The 23,268-nt window shown below is 44.3% G+C and overlaps 1 protein-coding gene across 4 annotated transcripts in view; it reads right to left on the bottom strand.

The window, feature by feature from the left end:
- RNF157 (ring finger protein 157) overlaps positions 1 to 23,268 on the bottom strand; it is a 534,437-nt gene that overhangs the window by 132,900 nt on the left and 378,269 nt on the right. For all 4 annotated transcript variants that reach the window (XM_085616934.1, XM_085616937.1, XM_085616935.1 and 1 more), the window contains exon 17: positions 8,446 to 8,494. In XM_085616934.1, coding sequence (XP_085473060.1) covers positions 8,446 to 8,494 — 49 coding nt within the window. The remainder of the gene's footprint in view (positions 1 to 8,445; positions 8,495 to 23,268) is intronic.

Genomic DNA, 23,268 nt, shown 5'->3' with positions numbered 1-23,268 from the left:
ATTTTCAACTTACCTGAAGACTTGGAGTGTGATAAAGATCTTTCTCAGGAGCTTGACTTCGACGTAGGCTCGGCCTTCCGAGTTGTCCTACAGTGCTCAGTGACTGAGTTTGACCTTGTGGTCTTGGATAGTCTTCGGATTCAATCGATCGCATTTGTCGGACAGCTTTGAGTTGAGATGTGCAAGGTGCCGAGATACCAGAGAAAGTCTTGTACGGGTCAGTCACTGACATCGGATTGTGGCAACTCTTACAAAGTTTGAACCCCATCGTTTTAGACATATCCTTAGCACACAGGGAACATTTTTGTAAAATGCTTTCTGTCCAGTGACAGAAATCAAGAGAGTGGGCTCTGGATCAGAGTTGGAAGGCGCTTAAAGAAAGGAATTCATGTTGATGCACTGAGGTGGCAGTTATATGGTGGTCCTGATGTAACTATTGGGGCAGGATGTCACGGACGCAGAGCCGCACAACGCAACTTACCAGGGTGCGAGAGAATTGCAGAGAAAAATATTCAGATTCAGTCTGGCGCCTAGGGGTATTCACAAAGTGAAGAATCTGATGTTAGTAGTATCCATCAGAACAATCTAAGATTATTTCTTTTAGGGATGTATGAGATGAAAAGGTTCCTAAGGTATTCCAGACCTATAGTGTGTAGAGAGCGGTATACAATACATCCAGCCATAAACCGTGATTTTTGGACCAGAAGCCAACGTAGGTTTCTTAAATTAGAAAAGTGTGATTTGTAAGGGGTCAGAGTTTTGAGCAGGACACCAAGTGACACATTTTTCTTCGCACTCAGCGTAGATTGACTTCAGGGAATGGCGTTTGGCCACAAGAATGACATCAACTACCTATGATGCTCAGTCTCCACACATGGAGTTCTAGTTTGTGGAGATTCTGATGTACATCCCTGCCATGCTGTTGAAACAGTAGGTCTTCCCACAGTAGAGGCCTGATCAGAAGACAAATACTTGGGGCTCTTTTAGCCCAGTCTGCGGTGATGAGATTGACTTTGGCCCAGACTGTCTTGATAATCCTCAGAACCGGACGAAGGAGTGATAGTACTGAAAAGTTGTACTAGTCTCTCCTCCATTCCAGCCAGAATGCTTCTCTTTTTGAGCACCCTAGAGGAAAACAACACACAGACTTGTTGACACTGTGTTCGACGGTGGTAAATAAATCTAGGCATACCCCTTTCAATGAAGACGCCCTGAGCCACCTCGGGATTAAGATACGACTCTGCCAGACACCACTTGCTCACTTTGTCCGGTCTGGGATTCAGGGATTCCGCCAAGTGGTAGGTGTCCAGGGAGATATTCTGCTGGTCCACCCACCTGCAGAGGCGTAGAGCCTCCTGGCAATGGATTCAGGAACCGGTTCCGCCCTGCCTGCTGTTGCCATATGGCGGTCATGTTGTCCATGAAATGGACAGCAGGAAGGATTTTTAGGCCATACTGTTTGCCCAAAGCTACCGAAGACTGATATGGAGCTGCCTCTCAGCCAAAGTCTGAAGAGATCTAATCTCTACCTCTCCCAGATGTCCTCACCCCTAACCAGCTATGAAGAGTCTATCTCCACTGTAAATTCTTGGTGGTGTAGAGTAGCCTGCTGCTGCTCTGTTTGGCGTCTAACAGTCACCACTGCAGATTCTTCACCATCTCCTTTGAGATCTGAATGGAGTTAGAGAGGCAACCAGATGCTGGGCCCAATGGAATCTGAGGGTCCACTACACGGCCTGCTTTCTAAATGAATCAAGTATTTTTGTTTCCATATCTGGAAAACTGTTTGGGAAGGAATTTGGAGTGTCCTTACTTGCTGAAGCTTGAACAATCAGGCTCTCTGGTGTAGAGTGCTTGGTCAGGAAGTACAGGTCACTAGGAGCCGGTCTGTGTCGCCTAGCCTCAGGTGAAATGATTGGAGGGCAAGAGCATGGCTTGGACTATGTGGTTAGAAGTACATCATTAATGGCTTCACTAAATCGCAATAAAGGCTCAGATGAAGCTACTCATGGTTGAGAAATCTCCGTTAACATATTTAGTTTCCTCTCAGTAGTGGCAGAGTGCAATTCTAGTGTCTCATCTGCCATTGGAACCGTTGGTGGCCCAAGTGGAGAGTCAAGCTGTTTCAGGAGATTTGTCCGAGCCCACTTGCATTGAGATAGTCAAAATATGATGCATCATCGGTATAATGAGGAGGCAGCAATCTGTTCACTTTCTCATCATCATTAGTGCCCTGAGGGACTTTGGAGTCTTGCACTGTGTCCAAATTGAAGGCAAAAAAAACATGAATCCTCTGCTGATACCGACGTGAAAGGCAAAGATCTGGGATTGGAATCGCTGATCTTTTGTGATTTTGTAGCACAATACAGGTCTGGAGTGGGCCAACATAATTTTGGGGTTGGGAAGGCGTTGGGATTGGATCATCAATCAGATCTAACAGAGGCGGTGTCAGCACGGAAGAAACCGGCATGAGATTGGTTCCGGAGTAGAAGTCAGTATGGGCCCTTTAGCTGGTCCCAGAAGGCAGATGGCATCAGAGAGGACCCACAGTTGAAAGCCCAACTGGAAACCCCTGTGGCTAAGTGGAGCTCAATGGTACTCAAAAGGGCATTGGGCAAAAAATCTTCAGCATGGCCTATTTGAAGGCCACTATTTTCAGAGGAGAAAGAAAACAGGAGTAGGTTCCTCTAGGAAAGAATGCATCTGCTCACTTTGGAGGATGAGGTAGATCAGGTCAAGGAACATCTGAACCTTCTCCTAAAACTGAGATCAAAATGTGAGAACAGTCTAAATTTAGCTACCAAATTTGAACTTTAATAAACGTATTGCTACTCCAAAGGTATCCTAGAACTGAAGCCAAAAAATAACATTTGCGGAATTGCTACACATTAGATTTGTTGACTGAGGAGCTATGTTTTAACGTCATTATCCAAAGAGTGATTTACATCAATACAAAGATATACAGATCTTACAAAGCCGAGAAACATTTCAGAGAGTAAACAAACAAAAAGTTGAATGAGATTAAACATCGAATAAAACACTAGACAACCCGTCTCCTTCCTCTCTGTATTGCGGAGTCTGCTTCAGCTGTCCACTCAGTATGCTCTTCCAGGTGCTCAATTAGAGCTGCAGGGGACTGAGAAGCTCCAGTTGATCCATCCTTAAGTATGTCTGTGTGGAAGTTGGCCTGATTAGGATATTCAGACAGAGGCTAGTACTGGTAACTACAAATGCTTACAAATGACCAAGCAGTACATCATTCCCATCATTTGAAGGCCGCTATTTTCAGAGGAGAAAGAAAACAGGAGTAGGTTCCTCTAGGAAAGAATGCATCTGCTCACTTTGGAGGAAGAGGTAGATCAGGTCAAGGAACATCTGCACCTTCTCCTGAAACGAAGATCAAAATGTGAGAACAGTCTAAATTTAGCCACCAAATTTGAACTTTAATAAACGTATTGCTACTCCAAAGGTATCCTAGAACTGAAGCCAAAAAATAATATTTGCGGAATTGCTACACATTAGATTTGTTGACTGAGGAGCTATGTTTTAACGTCATTATCCAAAGAGTCACAAGAGGAATATGTGACTTTCACATTTTGGAAACTATGAGGGAGAAGAACCCTCTCCACTGTCCAGGCTTCCTAAATGTTACTGTTTAAGAGAGCCATATTTATAACTTCTCCCAGGCATGATCAAGTCTAGCCTGCACAAAAAGGCCAGATTCAGGCTTAGTTCTAAATGCCCTACAAAGGGCTTTGACAGTGACTTAATTCATTGCCAGTCTATGGAGGTTCCACAGGTGACTTGAAATAGACTATGACTCAACCTGCTAATAGTGCTTTTAACTAACCAGGAGCCAATGGAGAAAACATTTGGGGAGGCTCAGGTATAAGGGCTGAAATAAAGCCCAAGGTGTGCCTGACATTCAAGTTATGTACTGCCTCCTTTGGTGAGGACAATAGCATTTTGTTGCTCAGCTGCTTGATTTCCAATATGAATTGCAAATTAATACTCCTCCAGTGCATACTCTGGAGCATGGATATATAGCGGAGCATGCTAGTGGTAAGGATTTAGCTTGAAGCTCGCCATAATAGCATTTACATTAGCCTTTTTGTCAGAAAGACCATAGGAAGGACACAGCCTCTTGTCATAGGACTCAAGACATTCTGCCTTATTTTACATTTGGTAGTCCAAAGCTGAGCACTTCATGCAGGAGGCAGTCACAATGACAGGTAGAGTACAGAGGTTTCAGAGACCACGACTTACTATCTTTGAGAGGCCTATATTTACCGCCCAGAAACCCCTGCCTAGGTGTCCAAACCTGGCTTTGGAGCGGGAGCTGAGACTGACACCACAGCACCTATGCCCTAAATCTCTTGTGGCACATCAAGGTCTCAACGGAAAGTTCCTGAAAGGCCTCAGGCAGCACTGAGATGTACTGCTTGGTCATTTGCAAGCATTTGTAGTTACCAGTACTAGCCTCTGTCTGAATATCCTAATCAGGCCAACTGCCACACAGACATACTTAAGGATGGATCAACTGGAGCTTCTCAGTCCCCTGCAGCTCTAATTGAGCACCTGGAAGAGCGTACTGAGTGGACAGCTGAAGCAGACTCAGCAGTACAGAGAGGAAGGAGACGGGTTGTCTAGTGTTTTATTCGATTTTTATTCTCATTCAACTTTTTGTTTAAGTTCACTCTCTGAAATGTTTCTCGGCTTTGTAAGATCTGTATATCTTTGTATTGATGTAAGTATTTCAAATGCTCATGCATTTATTTACATTTTTTGCAATGTTCGTATACCTTATTTCTTTCCTGAACCTAACCATAATAACACATTCAACTTTAAGTGCAGATTCAGGGTTTGCTGAATAGACCAGGCTATCCTTTTCAATCCAGCTTACTTTTTCCTATACGTCAGCACTAGCTATTCTACACCTGAAAGTCTTGATTCAGCCTGTACCTCTGATTGGTATGACATAGAATCAGAATCTAATCCAGACGGCAATTTACACCTACCTAAGAAGCCGTCCTCTCCAAGCCATACTCCATCTTTTCTTGACATCGCGGCAAAGATGACAAACAATCCAATATCATTAATTCATGATGCTTGCCTTTCATATCTGATTAAGGCGATGGGCTGTTTACTATTGATTTACAAGATACCCATTTCCTTTGTCCAATTTGATCATCACAGATTCCAAATCAGCCATTGCACAGAGGGTAGCTTTATACATATTTAGACAATAGACTCGTAAAATGAAGCATGTTTAAAAAGGCGTCTGTCCATCGCACATCTAAGGTCCTACATCACTTTTGTGGATTAAAATATTCCTGAGCTATGCTCTCCCAAAAACATTTTTCTGGGAGCCTTTCTGGACGCAGAAGCATGAAAACAGTTTCCTCCAGCTTCAAAATTGACTTATTTCTCCGGGATCATGTACTGCCAGTAGTGCCCATGTTCATTTTTGGCAGCATACTCGCCATTAAAGACTTTTTAAAATGACGCTTCAAGTGGAATACCATCTCCTGCATGGGAGCTTAATGTGGTATTTGCACAACTGATGTGGTTTCTTTCAAGTGTATGCCACTGAAGTTGGTCAATGCAGAAGCAACACGTTCAGACAGAATGATTAATGCAATTAAGGGCATTTAAATTGATGAGCACTGCATGTTATTTATAGGGTTGTCTTAGAAATCATTCTTCACCCCTGCATATGGTAATTTCCATTTCAACCAAGACGACCACGTCTGTGTTTTTATTGCTAAGTTTTTTGCACCAGCCAAGAAATCTTTGCACTGGCTTGATAAGCTAACTCTCAGGTACTCTACAGGAAACGAAAATATTTCTGAAAATGAAAATAATTGTCATATCCAACTAACCTGCCTCAAACGCAAAACCTTGCTGGATACTTTCTTGCACAAGTCTAATCTAATCGTCATTTTTCAGAGGGGTAGAAGCACCTAATGTAGCTTTTTACGCAACAGTCGTACCCTCTTTTGCGGCCTCTTGAAGGTTGATGCAGACTTTCTCGATTCCTACTATATAGACAGACACAGATGCCAAAGGCACATTGTGAGGCAGGAAAGACGGCCCTCACTACTATATTCTGTTAAGCCATGCTAGTTTAACTTTTCCATTCCCTTCGTGGGCTACTGCTTGCTACTCAAGGCAAAGAGGTTTGAATGATAAGAAATATCCCATGATGAAGGTGACAATGTGTTTACCTGCAGTTTTAATTCTTCATGACTATCTAGTTTCATTCTAACCACTTCACAGACTTCTTCTAATGTGGAAAAACTCTAGTCACTCGAAGCTTGAAAAAGAACTGAAGACCTGCGTGCTTGCAGACCACTTTAGTTGCTGGCCTTAACACTGGTAACACCACAGGTAAGAGAGATGTGCATCCAGGGCAAGTAAATGAGAAAGGTAGTGGCCTAAAACGTATGAGAGACAGAGAAGTTCACAGAACAAAGAAGAGACAGAAGTAAAAGAGATGGAGATCAAAGGCACAGGAAAGAGACAAACAGATGGTAGTGTGAATGAAAGATAGACGATGGTGGCACAAAAATGAGAGACGGAAAAGGAACTTAAAATCAGAGTCCTGAATTTTGAAAATACATCTCTGGGGCACAAAGAGTGAGAGAGAGACTTAAAAAGACTAGAGGGAGGTAGAGTGAGTAACCTGAAAAGCACACCGCAGAGACTGAGACAAAGAGGCACTTTTAATGTACAAATGCAGATTGAAATGAAAGTAAAAAAAAAAAAAAGACATAGCTATGGGATAGAACAAGATTGATTGGGAATGCAGTAGAGAGAAGGCAGGTGTGCACAAATGCAAGTGGCTGGATACCCTTTCAGGTGGTTAGTGCGCTATACAAATAATATAACATAACAGAAAAATAAACAAAAAAACTGCCCACAGCAAAAGCTATACCTGCAAGCCTACTACTACTGTGTGTGGGTGATATGTATGTCTGCCAAGTTAAAACATGTCTATTGACCGTATACACACATGGGCCATGGCATTCAGATTCCCAACCATGGTGAGCATTCGTGCTCAGTGTGGGTGTGGAGGGAGAAGCGGCCGTGATGATCGAGTCTGTTTCAGAGGACGATCCACTCTCACGCGCAGTCGCAAACATGAACACCCTTTGACAGGTTGGAGATAATGGAAGCCCCAAACCACATACAAACCGAACCCCGACACAAAACCAAGAAAAGAATTTAATCCGAATACAAATTTCCCTCTGCCTGACTGATATTTACCCAAGGTTCAGAACTACAGGTACATGGAAAAACTGTAACATACTGCAAGTATTTGCCTGTTTTTGAAATCAATGCCATCTTAGCTGTCGCCTCACAGCGCAGAATGGAAGCCCGCCTGATCCTCGGGGTAAATCAGACACATGCCCAGTGCCCGCTTCCCTTCGAGAAGGAAGGGTAACCTCACAAGTGAGCCGAGGGCAGCCACGAACGAGGAAGGCACTGCGTTTCAGAAATCCAGCTATCACTTGCACTGCATTTTACTCCCTGTTGCTTTCCATAAGTCAGCCCCTCAGAGAACTCACCTCAAAAATGAAAGAAAAGACACAAAGTAGCATAACACAAAATAAAGAGTAGAGTGAAATTATTCTACAATGCTCATGATGCAACCAGTGTGCAGAAGCAATGAAAGCAACCATCTGAACTGCCAGGACTCCATACCAGTATTCTGTGATACGCGTTTTCGGGCAAAGCAAGTGTGGAACCAAAATGTGCAGGCGAGACAGCAGCTCGCTGAGCACTTGAAGGGGTAGCTGGAAAGTTGGTGCCTTCAAAACTGGCCAACGATTAGGAGGTGGGCCACCACCACCTCCCTTCCTGGGACAAAGAGGCCCAAATGAAGCAGTTTCATCAGGTGCTAGGCCTAATCCCATCGCGCACACCACATACCCTTTCGGCGTGGCACTGAAATGCCAGCCCTCCTTCACATACTTCATCCCACCCTCCTTCACATACTTCATCCCGTCATCCCACCCTCCTTCACATACATCATCCCACCCTCCTTCACATACGTCATCCCACCCTCCTTCACATACGTCATCCCACCCTCCTTCACATACGTTATCCCACCCTCCTTCACATACTTCATCCTACCCTCCTTCACATACTTCATCCCACCCTCCTTCACATACTTCATCCCACCCTCCTTCACATACTTCGTCCCACCCTCCTTCACATACTTCATCCCACCCTCCTTCACATACTTCATCCCACCCTCCTTCACATACTTCACCCCGTCAGGTACAAGATACCAGTTACTCGCACTGGCACATTTCACTGCTAAGGTTCTCTTATCTTGACACACGTGCATGTTTCCGCTTTAAGTAGTTTAAGGACAATCCTTGGTGAAACTAGACAAAAGGCAAGGGTAAAATAAAAATAAATAGGCCTGTGTGTTACCATCTTCCGGGATAGGCAGCCTGTGTTCGTCATCCAAGACGTCATTTCCCTATAAGAAAGCAGAGAGACATTCCAAAAGTTAAAAGATGCCCCGTGTCTTAAGCACTCACATTAAGAGAACGTCGCTCTTATAGTACGGTCATCAACCGTTGCACACACTGCTCCCTCTTCTTATCCGCCCCTCTGGCGCTTCCGTTATTGTCACCGCCAGCCTCCTCCTTAACCTGCCTTAGCTCCAAGGCATGCTCCAGCCTACCCTGGCGTCTCTCTCATGTAACCCCTGCTCTGCTGCTGCCTGCCTCCTGGCCTCTCTTGCTGACACTCCAATTCTGCACCCTCCTCTCGAGCCACATTTTCTCTCCCTGACCTGCCCGCTTTTGCAGCCATTCTTCTCATCTGGGTACCCGTGGCCGTGTGTCTTTTGAAAAAAACATGCTTAACTGTACAACAACAACAGCTTTCCATTGTGGGTGTTATTCACCTACTCAACTTCTTATACTTGCTATACTCGCCACCTCTTCTACCCCCCACTCCATTCTTTAATTCGGCAGAAGCCTTCGACATACAAATCCTCGCTGGAGGCCTTCGATATAAAAACGTCTACCCAAGCATTCCCACCAGGCACCATTACAGGTGACTTATTTTACACATGGCTCGTTATAACGCATGATTATGAGCGTAGGGCGTGGTGGGTGACATGTTTCATCTATAAAAGACTTCTATGCTGGACAAACATGGTAAAAATCACTTATTGTCACCCAGGTACCTTAGTTACACTCACAGAATGCAGCAGCGAACAACCAGGAAATACCAATATCGGAATTATTTTCAAATCGACTACCAAAAGTAAGCGTCAACATGGAAGAAACTGGAGTATTTATGGAAGGCGTTTATTCATTATAAGCACCACTGCACAGGGTCACAAACCTCTTTACGGTGGACGTGGGGGGAGGGGGTCAGAGTTAGAATGCACCCTTACCACTCAGAGTGACTGGAGGAATGTGCAGTGGCCCTACACAGATGTTTCATATGCAGCGGATGCCACAGTGATGGCACCCGCCTAGAGGAGGGCATGAGAGTGGATTCACTATTACCTTTTTTTTTGTTGGAACAGTTTTTATTGTTTTATACAACAGAATAAACTAGAGTGTAGGACAGGGAGTTTTTCAGCTACAACATAATAAAACTGTCACATATACCTTCACATATAGGGCAATGCCCATAAAACTCTTTTAACTAGAATCCGTAGGTATTATGAACATTGTGTAATCATAACATAAAAGATTGGAGTGGAAATATTTTATCAAATGCTTTTTGTGGTAATTTCTTGGTAATCATAGCACCTGTGGGTGGCATTAGTGGTCCACCAGCACATTCATGCTTAAGTTTAACTCCTGTATTGAGAAGGACGTCCCCCATACATCTTGGCCTTGGCAGCAAACAAGTTACGCACATGGTTGGTACCATATGCAGTCGGCTTCTTCCATCGGAGCACGAACCACCCAGAACAATTCCAGGCAGGACAAGCCGCAACAATCACATCCCAGTCTTGGTCCTATAGTGCTATGTCTGCCAAGCAACTTCTCCTCCACCAACTCCTTACACTCCTAGAACTGTAAGTCCCTGCTCCATACAAATTTGAAGACCACCCAGATTCCCCTTATGGGGTAATGCCAACAGTGAATGAAGGAGAGTCTCTCTAGGGCATAGGAGCTCTCAAACTTTCAGCTGGGGGCCAAAATTACAGTGTGGTTTGTGGCCGAGGGCTGCACCGGTAGGGGTGGGGTCGGGGGGGAAGGGGAGGTCTAGAGAAAAAAAAAATTCAAACCCGTTTCAAAACATTAGACAAAGCGAAAATGCTGTATTTCAAAAGCAGATGTAAGTACAAAGAGCACATTTTGATAATACATTTTTATTGGCAGACAATAGCAAGGTTAAGAGACACTGCATAGATTCATACCCCAATTCCATCACAGGGTTACTTTTGCCCCACCCTTAAAACCGCAATAGCCTGCAATGTCTTGCTAACAGGATGGCGGAAAGGCAAGGACCAAAAACTGAAGAAAGTCAAGAGTTTATTTGTTATTCCTGAAGCAAACTCCATGACTGCTGAGGCCAGTCTGAGAGGGCCCCCCAGATTTTCTTCCCCTTCGCATGGCCTTCCTCCGTTAACACTCTTATAGTGTTAGCATGCACTGAAGTATTTTGTGCTTAAGGTTTTTAGAAATTAACAAAATGATAGGTGACTTTTTTGTTGGCTGCAGTTCCGGTGCCATAGCATCCTGCAAGGCGGACACCTTCATATCCACGCTACCACACTGCCATCACACACCCTGGATCTACTACCCATAGGCACTATCAGTGTAGCTGACTGTTCTGATCATTCTTGTGGGCTCGCTATAGATGGCTTCAGAAGTCTTTCACAGCTTTGCATACAATATTACATAGAGTGGGCTGTGGTCAGCCCCCTGCTCATGATTGCAAGGCTTTTTGTCCATTCCATTGCCAGATCCTGATTTTAATTATTTTCTCTCTATTCTTGTGCTGGTCCTACTCCTAGAGGAAGCTGGCTTTACCCTGACTGAATGAGTTGTTTCCTTGAAATGCTGATATCAGCAAACAACTTTACTTTTATTTCTTTACCATTTGTGTTTACCACTCCAGGGAAGTGCATGACCTGCTCTTTCCCCTATATTTCTCTCTTTATATAGCTTTGCCCTTTTCTAGCTCATGCTCTTGCTTCTCCCCTACAGTAATCCTTTGTTGTTTCCTCCCTCTGACACAAAGTACTGACGTGTTTCTCTCTCTCGCTCTCTCTCTCTTTCTCTCTCGCTCTCTGTCAGTTTCTCTCTCAGTCAGTCAGTCTCTGTCAGTCTCTCTGTCAGTCAGTCTCTCTCTCTGTGTCAGTTTTTCAGTCAGTCAGTCAGTCTCTCTCTCTCTCTCTCTCTCTCTATCAGTCAGTTTCTCTCTCCCTCAGTCAGTCTCTGTCAGTCAGTTAGTCTCACTCTCCTCTCACTCCCTCCTCTCTCGCCATTGTCTTCGGTCATTTGTAATATTGGGTTTCCCAAGGCAGGACGTTTTCAAAATTGCACTGGCAAAGGAAATAGCAACGAATGCCCCTTGCCTAATTTTGTGGTGAAATCATGAAAAGTTGGGGGGCCATGGGTACATTACCTGCAAGGTGCGCGTGCCGCCAAGGTAGGCCTGTCGGGCAGCTTGCAGCCCTCGGGCCGTACTAGGAGTACCACGGCTCTAGGGCATGGGTGCCTAGTGTGTATCACCCTGACCCAAATGCAGAGACATATTCTAATCCATATACCCTTGTGTGTAAGCAGGGAAATCTTGAAGTGGCTAAGCAGTAGTTGTGTCAGTAGAGTCTGCAAGGGTGTGCTCGAACCTCCAGTCTCTGCTCTTTCCCAGAAGGTAGCACATCACCTAGCAGCCCACTTTAACTGTGCTGCCAAGTAATACAACTATGAATCAGGAACCGCTAAACCTGCCTCGTCAGCTGTAGTTTTAACTTGGACAACGCCACGCTACAACGTTTTGTACCCCAGATCAGTTCAATTTGCACACTAACAGGCCCTTTGGGATTATGGATAGGCACGGCAGCAAATACAACACTCAGAAGTAGCACTATCTTAGAGAGTAGTATCCTCCCCACAGCTGATAGGGGTAGTCAGGCAGAATCCGAAACACTGCTCAATGGATATCAGTGCTGCCAGTATATTCTCTTCAAGAAGGTCTTGTTCGAATGTTTGTTTGTTTTTCCCCCCGAAAAGTGTATATAAATATTTAATGACTTTTAAGATTAAAGAAGCATCAAAAAGTACATGATAGGTGAAAAGGATCATTTAGCCCATGCCTTGATTTGGACTTCTAATGAAAAACCCAATAATCACACTATCACTTCGAGGTTTACCGCAGCTCACAGGACATTACAAATGCCAAAACTGTTCAATGTGTGTCCATACCTTCAACACAAAGAAATGTAAACATGGTATATTTCCTATCATTTACAACAGTTTATTAATTGTAGATCTAGCAATGTGGTATATGCTATTTAGTGCCCTTGTGGCCTTCTATTGGTTGACCAACAATCACAAATGATTAAAACACGTATAATGTGTCGCAATTAAGCCGCATTCGCTGCAAAAATGTCAGTCCCCCTTGGTTGCCCATTTTATCTCACAAAAAGCACAGACACTGACCTTACGTGGCAAATTATTGAGCAACCCCGCCTCCTGGCATGGGCTGGGGATCTATCAAAACTACTGACACGATGTGAGTGCCATCAGATTTCTAGATGTTACTCGGTTACCACTGGTTTAAATTCTATGGATGAATGGAACAATTTGATTTCGACTTAATAACACCATGTTATGCAACATACGGTGAGAAAATTCAATGGAATGTATTTTGTTTTTTGTTTGTTTCTTCCAACTGACTAACTCTTTCAGATTGTAGCTCTGTATTACCTATGATAGATTTAATTTATAATTGTTTCTAAAAAGTATCTTCGAGATTTATTCTAATATTCTAAATTTTTGTATTTTGTCTACCATGGATATTTCTCCTTTGTTATGATTTATTATATGTCTTCGTTCAAAAATAGATTTTGAATAATTGGCCTCCTATTTGATTTATAGGGTGAACCGTTTCATCTTTTTTAGCGTATACACAAGACGCATGTTTGCACTTGAGGGTTAGCGCTCCAATGTGATTGAGTGTGTATATCCTTAGCCATATTCAGCGTCTCAAGCTGTACAGGCCTTTCCTTTTGTGCTTTATGCCATTGAGCGCTCTAGTCTTTTTAAGAGTGAGATGCGTGTTTGAACATTCTAGACTTGCCAGAGTGCGGCTCATCTTATGCTCACCCCCTTCCCCTTATTTAGGTTTCGCCTTCACAGCACTGTGCTTGTGAATTCTATTGTTTTTAATAGAAATCTAAAAAGGCGCTTACATCCCGACCCCTCACTTTCCTACTTTTTTTTTCTCTTTCAAATAACTTTTTATTAACAAAAAGGTATGCAGCAATACAGCAATCGTGACACATATATAACACCTTCATAGACGTAATACACGTTGGGCATTTGAAACAATAAGCAGTACATCAAGGGCATTTAGGGCAGAGACTCAGCAAGCAGCGACACCCCAGCGAGATGATCCCCGGAACAGTTTAGGGCCAGGGGGGTCACTTCACACGGTACCTCGGCAAGGTTTGTCCAAGCATTCAGGTCAATGCAGCCCCTTCCAGATTGTCTAGTATGGCCTGTCTCTCTCGTCGGAGTTCTATTGTGGGAGAAATGCAAATGTCCCCCCGATACTTATTCCATCGTCCCCATTTGTGATCCCATTTTTTGGGGCAGCCCGACCCTTATAGACTGTTTTCTCCGCCACCATCGATAAATCCATATCCTTGGCCCAGGCGCGCAACGATGGCACAGTAGCTACCCCCCACTTCTGGGCAATGTTTCTTTTAGCTATGGCCCACCCCACCGCCGCCCCCTCCTGTTCTGCCGGGGTAAGGTCCGTCGCATCCCACACATTTAGGAGGCACAGCTGTTGGGAGGGGGTGACCACCTTCCCGATGGCCCTCGCCATCTGCCGAGTGACTTCTATCCAAAAATGGTTTACGGGGGGGGCAGGCCCACAAGATATGTGTAAATGTGCCTACTTGATGACAATTTCGCAGGCAGAGCTCATCGGTGCGCCTACCTAATTTACACAGCAGGGTTGCATCAAAGTACACTCGATGTAGAACTTTGAGCTGAACCAGCCGGAGCCGCATTGGTAACGCCACCTCCTGAGGGGAGGCCAGCGCATCCCTCCATTCTTCGTCAGACAAGTCGCCCACCTCTGTTTCCCACCTGGCCCGTAACTTCTGCATTGTGTCAGTGCGGTTATTAATTAGCTTTTTATATGTTAAGGAGATAGCCCTACGGTCCATCGGATCTAGCAACAATCTGTCTTCCAAAGGTGAGTAAGCTGGAAGGGGAGTACCCGCGGGTAGGGCGCGGTCAATAGCATGGCTTATTTGTAGATAGCGAAAGTGCTCAGAGGGTGCAAGTTGGTACTTAAGTTGAAGCTCTGCGAAGGTCGCCTTCTTACCTTTACCCCACACATCCCCCACCTTAGAGATGCCAATAAGATCCCATTTATCGAATCCGACGCAGGAGCTCAGCCGGCCCAGACAGTCAGGTTCCCAGAGGGGGGTGGCCTTAGTCAGCTGTCCGTACCATCCCATACGCCTCTGGAGTAGATGCCAAATTTCCACCGATCTGGCCGTGGGGCCAATCAAGCCTAGTTTCTTGGGGTTGGAGTACAACGCTCGGTTGTACCCTCCCTTCCCCATGAGCCAGCGGTCCATCCGGAAGCTTGGGTCGTCATGTGACCCGAACACCCACTGGTTAACCGCAATCAATTGCGTCGCTTGGTAATAAAGGCGTAAATCCGGCAGTCCAATCCCCCCGTCATACCAGCCCATGGTCAGTTTTGCATTGCGATGCGCGGTATCCCGGCCTCCCACAACAACCCACGCAGCGCTGCATCGATCTTTAAGAAATAGGACTCAGGGACCGGTACCGGTGTGTTCTGAAGGGCATATAGAAAACGGGGGAGAGCTAGCATTTTAAAAAGGGCTGCCCTTCCCAGGAGGGTAAGGGGCAGTGTTTTCCAGTGTATCACGTCGGATTCGAACCGTTGTAATGGGCCCCCCAAATATCGCTCATAGAATAATGCGGAGTCCGCCGTTATGAAAATACCCAGATATTGAAAACCCAGTAGCGCTACCGGTATATTATATCCCCGAGGGCTAAGCGGCGGGTCACCCCAGAGGGGATACATCTGGGATTTGGACCAATTGATCTGGTATCGAAGAGTAGGCCCCAAAGATATGGAAAATATGTAGTGCTCGACGGATCGAACGTCCCGGAGAGGCCAGGTATAACAGGATATCGTCCGCATATAAAGAGATGCGATCTTCATGATACGCTGTCCATTTAAGGCCCCTGATTTCTGGGTCGTTCCGGATCCAGACCGCGAGTGGCTCAAGCACCAAGGCAAAAAGGAGCGGCGATAGGGGGCAGCCCTGCCTCGTACCACGGCCGAGGGAGAAGGATGTCGAACGGTGGTTATTGACTGATACATGAGCCGTGGGCAGGGTATAGAGCAGTCGGATCCAACCTATCAGCCGAGGCCCCAACCCCACACGGGTAAGGACGGCGAAGAGGTAATCCCACACCACCGTATCGAACGCCATCTTGGCATCGAGGGCAAGCAATAGAGCCTCCCCGCCCGACCCAAGGCCCCGTGGACTCGACGCAGATTACGCGCGGTACTTCGGCCAGGCATGAAGCCCGACTGGTCCGGGTGGATCAGGGCCGTGAGATACGGAAGCAGTCGGTTGGCCAGCAGCTTAGCCAGGATTTTGGCCTCCACTGTGATCAAGGAGATGGGCCTGTATGATGTACATTCATCCGCGGGCTTACCAGGTTTGCGGATTACCACTATTGTGGCTTCACGGATTTCGGCCGGAAGAGTACCGGTCTCATAGCATTCCCTGTACAAGTCCAGCTGGTGGGGCGCCAGCTTCAGAGTCATAGATTTCACGAATTCTATCGGGATTCCATTGGGACCCATGGCTTTGCCGGAGCGGGTATCCCGGATGGCCATCTGAATTTCTTCGAGCAAAATGTTCGACTCCAGAGTCTCTCGGTCTTGCTGGGAGAGGCATTGCATTTCTATGGTGGCCACCCAAGATGCCTGCGAGTTCTGTGGCGGGGTGTATATTTGCTCATAGTGCTCTGCAAAGCGTTCGGCAATGTTTTGAAGGTCAGTGATCAGCACCCCATAGGGTCCTTTGATCGCCCCCACCCATCGCGCCGCCAGCTCCTTACGCTCTAGCCAAGCCAGACTTGTTTGAATTTTTAAATGCAAACCCCTGAGGATATCATCATAACTGAAAAAACCATCTGCTGACACAGCAGAACCGAAGAACTACCGCTCCATCTCCCTGCTCCAGCAAAGGTTCTCGAGAATACAATCAACCAACAACTCACTGAACATCTGAAACAAGGCACCCTCCTGTACCCCTCTCAATCCGGATTCTGAGCCAACCACAGAACTGAGACAGCTCTGATTGCAGCCACCGACGACATCAAGGCCCTCGTGGGTCGTGACGAAATGGCAGCCCTTATCCTCTTGGACCTGTCAGCCACTTTCAAACCATCTCCCATCACATCTTGATCAACGACTCTACCACATTGGAATCCAGGGAGACGACCCCAAAAGAATCTCTTCATACCTCACCGGAAGAACTCAGAATCCGTCTCCCAACACTCACCTTGGCATCCCCCAAAGATCGGTCTTCAGCCCCAACCTCTTCAACATGTGCATCAGCTCCATGGCCAACACCGTCAGACTGCACAGACTCAACATCATCTCCTACGCTGACGGCACCCATATCATCCTCTGTCAGAAGACCCCTCCACCACCAGAGTCAACTTCCACAGATGTATGATGATCGTCGCCGATTGGATGAAGAACAAATGCTTAAAGCTCAACTCAGACAAGACCAAAGTCCTCATCTTTGGGAACAACACCTCGCCATGGAATGACACAGGATGGCCTGCTCAACTGGGCCCATCCCCCGCCCGAAAGACCATGCCCGCAACTGAGGCATCATCTTGGACAGCGAGAAGAAACAGGCAAACACAGTCTCATCCGCTTGCTTCCACATCCTAATCATGCTCCACAAGATAATCAAGTGGCTTCCAGACAACACCATAAGGACCGTCACAAAGGCCCTCATCACCAGCAGGCTGGACTAGGGAACACATTCTACGTAGGAATCAATGCACACCTCCTGAAAAGACTACAGACAATACAAAACTCAGAGGCAAGCCTCATCCTTGACCTCCCCCAGATGAACCCACAGCACCTCAAGAAGCTACACCGGCTCTCAATCCAGAAGAAATGCCAGTTCAAAATGTTGACCCATGCATACAAAGCCCTGCACAACAAAGGACCAGCATACATCAACAAACACATGACTTTCCACCAACAACCAGACACTTATGATCCGCTTCCCTCTTCCTTGCACATATCCACAGAAGCAACAGCGGGGGAAGCTCCTTCTCAAACCTGGCAGCCAAAACTTGGATGGACCTTCCCCTGCACCTCTAGACCGCCTCATTACTCTGGGAATTCAGGAAAGGACTCGAGACCTGGATGTTTGAATGAACAGATCACCACGAAGCAGGTTGCAACTCCAGCGCCTCGAGAACCTCACAGGTGATATCCGGCGCTCTATAAATCATGATTGATTGGTACACATTTTGTAACATTCCCATATGTGCTAGGCCTGTCATGGTTTATTTGCCAAAATCTTACTCAGTGTTTTGTAGTTAACATTGAGCATTGACAACGGTCTATAAGAAGTGACCTGTGTAGTATCTATCTTTTTTCTTTTTTTTAGGGAAAGAAACTATAGCTGCCCCATAAAGGCATGGCCAGCAAACATCCTTGCATCCTAAACTCATTATAAACCTGTTCCATATGAATTCATAAGGAGACCTTGTTGAACGACATTTTGCACCTGTCAGGATGGCCTTGCAGTCATTAGGCAGCTTCAAGTGTCCAGCAGCCTGGAAGTCAAGTTCCGAAATTGAGGGTTGGGATGGACAATTCTGCCCAACATCATGGAAGCAGATCTGAAATGATTAAAAGCAGATCTGTAATGATTAGCAGTATCTTGTGTTGTAGAATGGACATCTGAAGCATGTCCAGGTACCAAATTGGCAAGCCCAATCCAGTGTGGCTAGAATAATCTTTCCAAATTTGAACCTGATAATCTTCAGGAGTGCTCCTTCATGGCTTCTAAACTGTAGTTATTGAGTTCAGAAATCAAACTATTCTCAAGGTCTCTAATTTCAACTGCCGTTTTAAAGATTTGCTGATTTATAGTCACTTTTACTCTGTACACTGTCTTTTTGCAGAGCCTCCTAGTCACCATCTTGACTGCATCCCTATAAATGGCTGCATCATTCACTGAGCGCTCATCTTCCTTGAAAGAATGGTCAATTTGTACTCCCACCTCGGAATGCAAAACAGAGTCTAGAAATGCCTCGCAATGAAATTGCAGTGTAAGTATCAGTGGTTTAATCTTTCCCAGGCCAATCAACATCGGCAGCAGGTTATGACATATCCGCCTTTGGAATCAGGGTGTGTACTACCCACTACATATGGCACCTCTGGAGATACCCACATGAATGCCATCTCTTTCTTAATTTTTCTAACCCCGATGTTGTCGAACGGGTCTCTTGCAGACATGTATTTTGAATATTCCTGCATTGCAAATATGAAAAAACTCAATGCATCTTTGCACTCCTTTGTCAAACAAATAACCAATTTTTAGGTCGAGCATTCAAGACCTCTTGTATATACCTTAGTATATACTTATATGTGTATGTACTTTGTGGGCTCTGGAGATCAGCCCTTACACGTGTCTGCTTCCGCTTTGGGACTTTTTTTTCTGTTCAACTACCTCTATTTAACTGTTGTCTTGATAGAAAACGACCAATAGAGGTCAGTAAAATACCAGAATTGCTTTCTGCTTAGGGACTTTATTTTTAAAGATGTTCTGGCAACTGCCTCTATTTAACTTTCTTGATAGAAAATGACCAGCAGAGGTCAGTAAAATACCAGAATCACTTTAGCATTCTCTAGATTCCAGTCCGGAGAAATTGCCTTCCACCAGCACCCGTAGACAATAATATGTTTTTCAAATCTTGCATTTTCAGTGATATGACCACTGAAGACCATGATTTTATATTGAAAACAGAGCTTTGGACTATACTATTTCCCCTCTGAAAGGCAATATTTCTCTCCATGTGTTCCCATACCTGGTTTATTTTATAGCCATCTCTGTTTAATTAAGTCAACCTCCATCGTGAATTTGAAATACTTTTCTAATAAATGTAGCTTTTTGTGGTACAGATGACGTAGTTTAGTTTGTGATATTAACACTGTATATCTTTTATATTACTACTATTCAAAAATAATATATAATGTGCTTAAGTTCAGGGTATTTTTTTAAAATATGTAGGGGTGGTAGGTCTTTGTGTCAAAAGTCGTACACATTTATTTATGAATTACTCGAGTTGTAGCTTGGTGAGATACTTGAGAATTGCTGAAACTAGTATCTTATTAAGTTTAGATAGAAGCAAAGTAATACATGTCTTGGATCTGTATTTTTCTTTCAGCCCTGGTACTTTATGTTTTGAAAATTAAGCACTGTAGGCATCTATTTGGGACTTATATAGCTGCAGAGTATTGAAACGTGGAACTTGCAACTTGTTTGATTTTGCATAAACAGGTCTGGTTTGGGGGTTTTCTCTTCAGCTGAATTTACACTTATTGTGTTTGTGTCGCTATAAAGGTGACTAATTTTTTTATTTAATTGCAAATAGTTTGGAGATAATTAATTCAATAGAAGGAGTATTTAGAGTATAGCTTATCGCGTTTTTGACGTGTTTTTAGGCATTTTTAAAAGTTTGCATTTAGCCCCGGCACTTGATGTTTTACAAATTAAGCACTGGGTGTAGGGCTTTATTTGGGACTTATATGGCTTCAGAGTGCTGGAAAGTTAAATATGATAGTTGCTGCAAGTACTGCAGCGTGGAACTTGGTGCTTGTTTGATTTTGGATAGGCAGGTCCAGTTTAGGGGTTTTGTTTTCAGCTGAATTTACATTTATAGTGTTTGTGTCGCTATAGAAGTGTTATGGCGTTTTTGACGTGTGTTTGTGCCTTTTTAAAGGTTTGCTTTTAGCCGGTGCACTTCATGTTTTACAAATTAAGCATTGGGTGTAGGCCTTTATTTGGGACTTATATGGCTGCAGAGTGCTGGAAAGTTAAACATGGTAGTTGCGCTTGTTTGATTTCTGATAGGCAAGTTTGTTTATTTAATAGCAAATAGTTTGCAGACAATTTATTTAAGGGAAGGAGTCTTTAGAGTGTAGTTTCTCATCGCGTTTTTGAAGCGCTTTTGAGCATTTTTAAAGTTTTGCTTCCAGCCCCAGCACTTTATATTTTACAAATTAAGCAATGGATGTAGGCCTTTATTTGGGACTTATGTGGCTTCATAGTGCTGCAGAGTAGAACATGGCAGTTTCTGCTTTGCTTTTAGCCCCGGCACTTCATGTTTTACAAATTAAGCACTGTGTGAAAGCATTTATTTGGGACCTATGTGGCTGCAGAGTGCTGGAGAGTAAACTGTGGCATTTGATGCTTGATTTTTAATATGCAAGTCTGGTTATTTAATTGTAAATAGTTTTAAGACAATTCATTCAAGGGAATAAGTATTTAGAGCCTACTTTGTCATCGCGTTTTTGACATGTTTTTGGTCAATTTAAAGTTTTGCTTTTAGCCCCAGCACTTTATGTTTGACAAATTAAGCAGTGTGTAGCCTTTATTTAGGACCTTTGTGGCTGCAGAGTGCTAGAGCTTGGAACTTGCTGCGTGTTGGTTCTTTGACAGGCAAGTCAGTTTTGGTGCTTTTTTCTTAATCTCCATTTTCACTTGTTGTGTTTGTATCAACGGTTGCATGCTTTTTGGGGAGCAGCTAGCCAGATAGAGCTGGAGAAAGTCTAAATGTGACCAAATAGGCAGGTTTTGTGGTTGTTGCTATAGAAGTGAGTACTTTTTTTATTTCATTGCAAATAGTTTGAAGACAATTCATTCAAGGGAATGAGTATTTAGATTCTACTTTGACATCATGTTTTTGACGTGCTTTTTGGCATTTCAATTGTTTTGGGATTTAGCCCCGGCACTTCATGTTTTACAAATCAAGCACTGGCTGTGTAGGCTTTTATTTGGTAACTGTGTGACTGCAGAGTGCTAGAGGATAAAATGTTGCTGTTTGTTTGATTTTTCATAAGCAAGTCTGCTTATTTAATTGCTAATAGTTTGAAGACAATTTGTTTAAAGGAAGTTGTATTTTGAGTGTAGTTTCTTATCGCATTTTTGACGTGTTTTTGGGCACTTTTAGAGTTTAGATTTAAAACCCTGCACTTCAGGTTTTAGAAATTAAGCACTGTGTGTAGGCCTTTATTTGGGACTTATGTGGCTGCAGAGTGCTGGAAAGTTAAACGTGGAAGTTTCTGCTAAAACTGCAGCGTGGTACTTGGTGCTTGTTTGATTTTGGATAGGCAGGTCCGGTTTAGGAGTTTTCTTTTCAACTGAATTTACATTTATTGTGTTTGTGTCACTCTAGAAGTGTTATGGCGTTTTTGGTGTGTTTTTGTGCATTTTTAAAGTTTTGCTTTTAGCCCCGGCACTTCATGTTTTAAAAATTAAGCACTGGGTGTAGGCCTTTATTTGGGACATATATGGCTGCAGAGTGCTGGAAAGTTAAACATGGTAGGTGCTGCTGGTTTGATTTTTGATAGGCAAGTTTGTTCATTTAAAAGTAAGTAGTTTGCAGACAATTTATTTAAGGGAATAGGTATTTAGAGTCTACTTTGTCATCGCGTTTTTGACGTGCTTTTAAGCATTTTAAACGTTTTGTTTCAAGCCCCAGCCCTTTATGTTTTACAAATTAAGCAGTGGGTGTAGCCTTTTATTTAGCACTTATGTGGCTACAGAGTGCTAGAGCTTGGAACTTGCTGCTTGTTTGTTCTTTGATAGGCAAGTCCGTTTTGGTGCTTTTTTTTAAATCTCCATTTTCACTTATTGTGTTTGTATCAAATGTTGCATGCTTTTTGGGGAGCCGCTAGGCAGAAAGAGCTGGAGTAAGTCTAATGTGACCAAACAGGCAGGTTAGCACAGATTAGCATTATAATAATGCTCTATATTAAAAACTACAACACTAAACTCATCAATATGGCGAGACCGATTGACATTGCCAATGCTTGTTAAACTTCCTCTTGGATATGCAGACAGTGTGTGTGTTGCAGGAGAAACAGCAGCGTCAAACTGTTCGCCCCAGTTTGGCTCACCACTAATATTATAGAAACCTTGCAACCCACTGTCTTTCTGAGAATAGGTCCATCGCTCAGTTAGTCTCCGCTGGGCCATCATGGCCTCTCTCCCCGCAGAGGTTCCCATTCTTGCTGGCTTCCAAGCAATTGTTTTCAAGAAAGTCAGCAGTCACAAGGGTTCGCTCTGGGCCCACAGTCAAGATATCAGAAATTGAAGCTTCATCTGTGTCCACGTCCCCACCTGACACCATGCTCCGAGTCTGATGTGGATGTCTGTTGAGTCCTGCCAGATAGGGCAGCTTCTGCAAGTCTGCTCTTTTCCTTAGCAGCTTGTTCGTTTGTGGGGATTTCACCTGATGATCTTCTCAGTCTCTTCATTCATCCTTTGGCACTACTTTGTGATTCAGTTTCTGTTTCACATTCTGTGTCCATCCATGCTATTCCTGCATATTCCAGCTAGTGTCAAACTCACTCTGAAGACTCAAAGATCTGGGTTTTGCACTTAACCACTCCTCTCAGTCTCCTTGGGTAGATATTGTGCTCCTGCAGGCATGGTGTGATTTCCTTGAAAGTATGCTGCTGCTGCAGTACTAATGTTGTGTAGTCTGGGAAAACATGATCTGTAGCTTCTTCAAGTTACCAAGGCACTTGTTCTCTGGTAATTTCCAATATGTAGTCACGGTAATTCAAAAGCCTCATAATTATTTGTCTGGGCGGCGCCTCCAGCATTGGTCATCTCCCTGGCATTTTATCTGCCCTTTCTATCACAAAGTGTTGTGGCAGCATACTGTTGAAAACATTCTGCAAGAACCATTGTTCCAGAAAGTCTTTTGTGTTTTGGCC

This window comes from Triturus cristatus, chromosome 7 (genome assembly GCF_964204655.1).
Source record: "Triturus cristatus chromosome 7, aTriCri1.1, whole genome shotgun sequence".
Classification (NCBI taxonomy): domain Eukaryota; kingdom Metazoa; phylum Chordata; class Amphibia; order Caudata; family Salamandridae; genus Triturus; species Triturus cristatus.
This window is presented reverse-complemented; position numbering and strand designations above follow the sequence as displayed.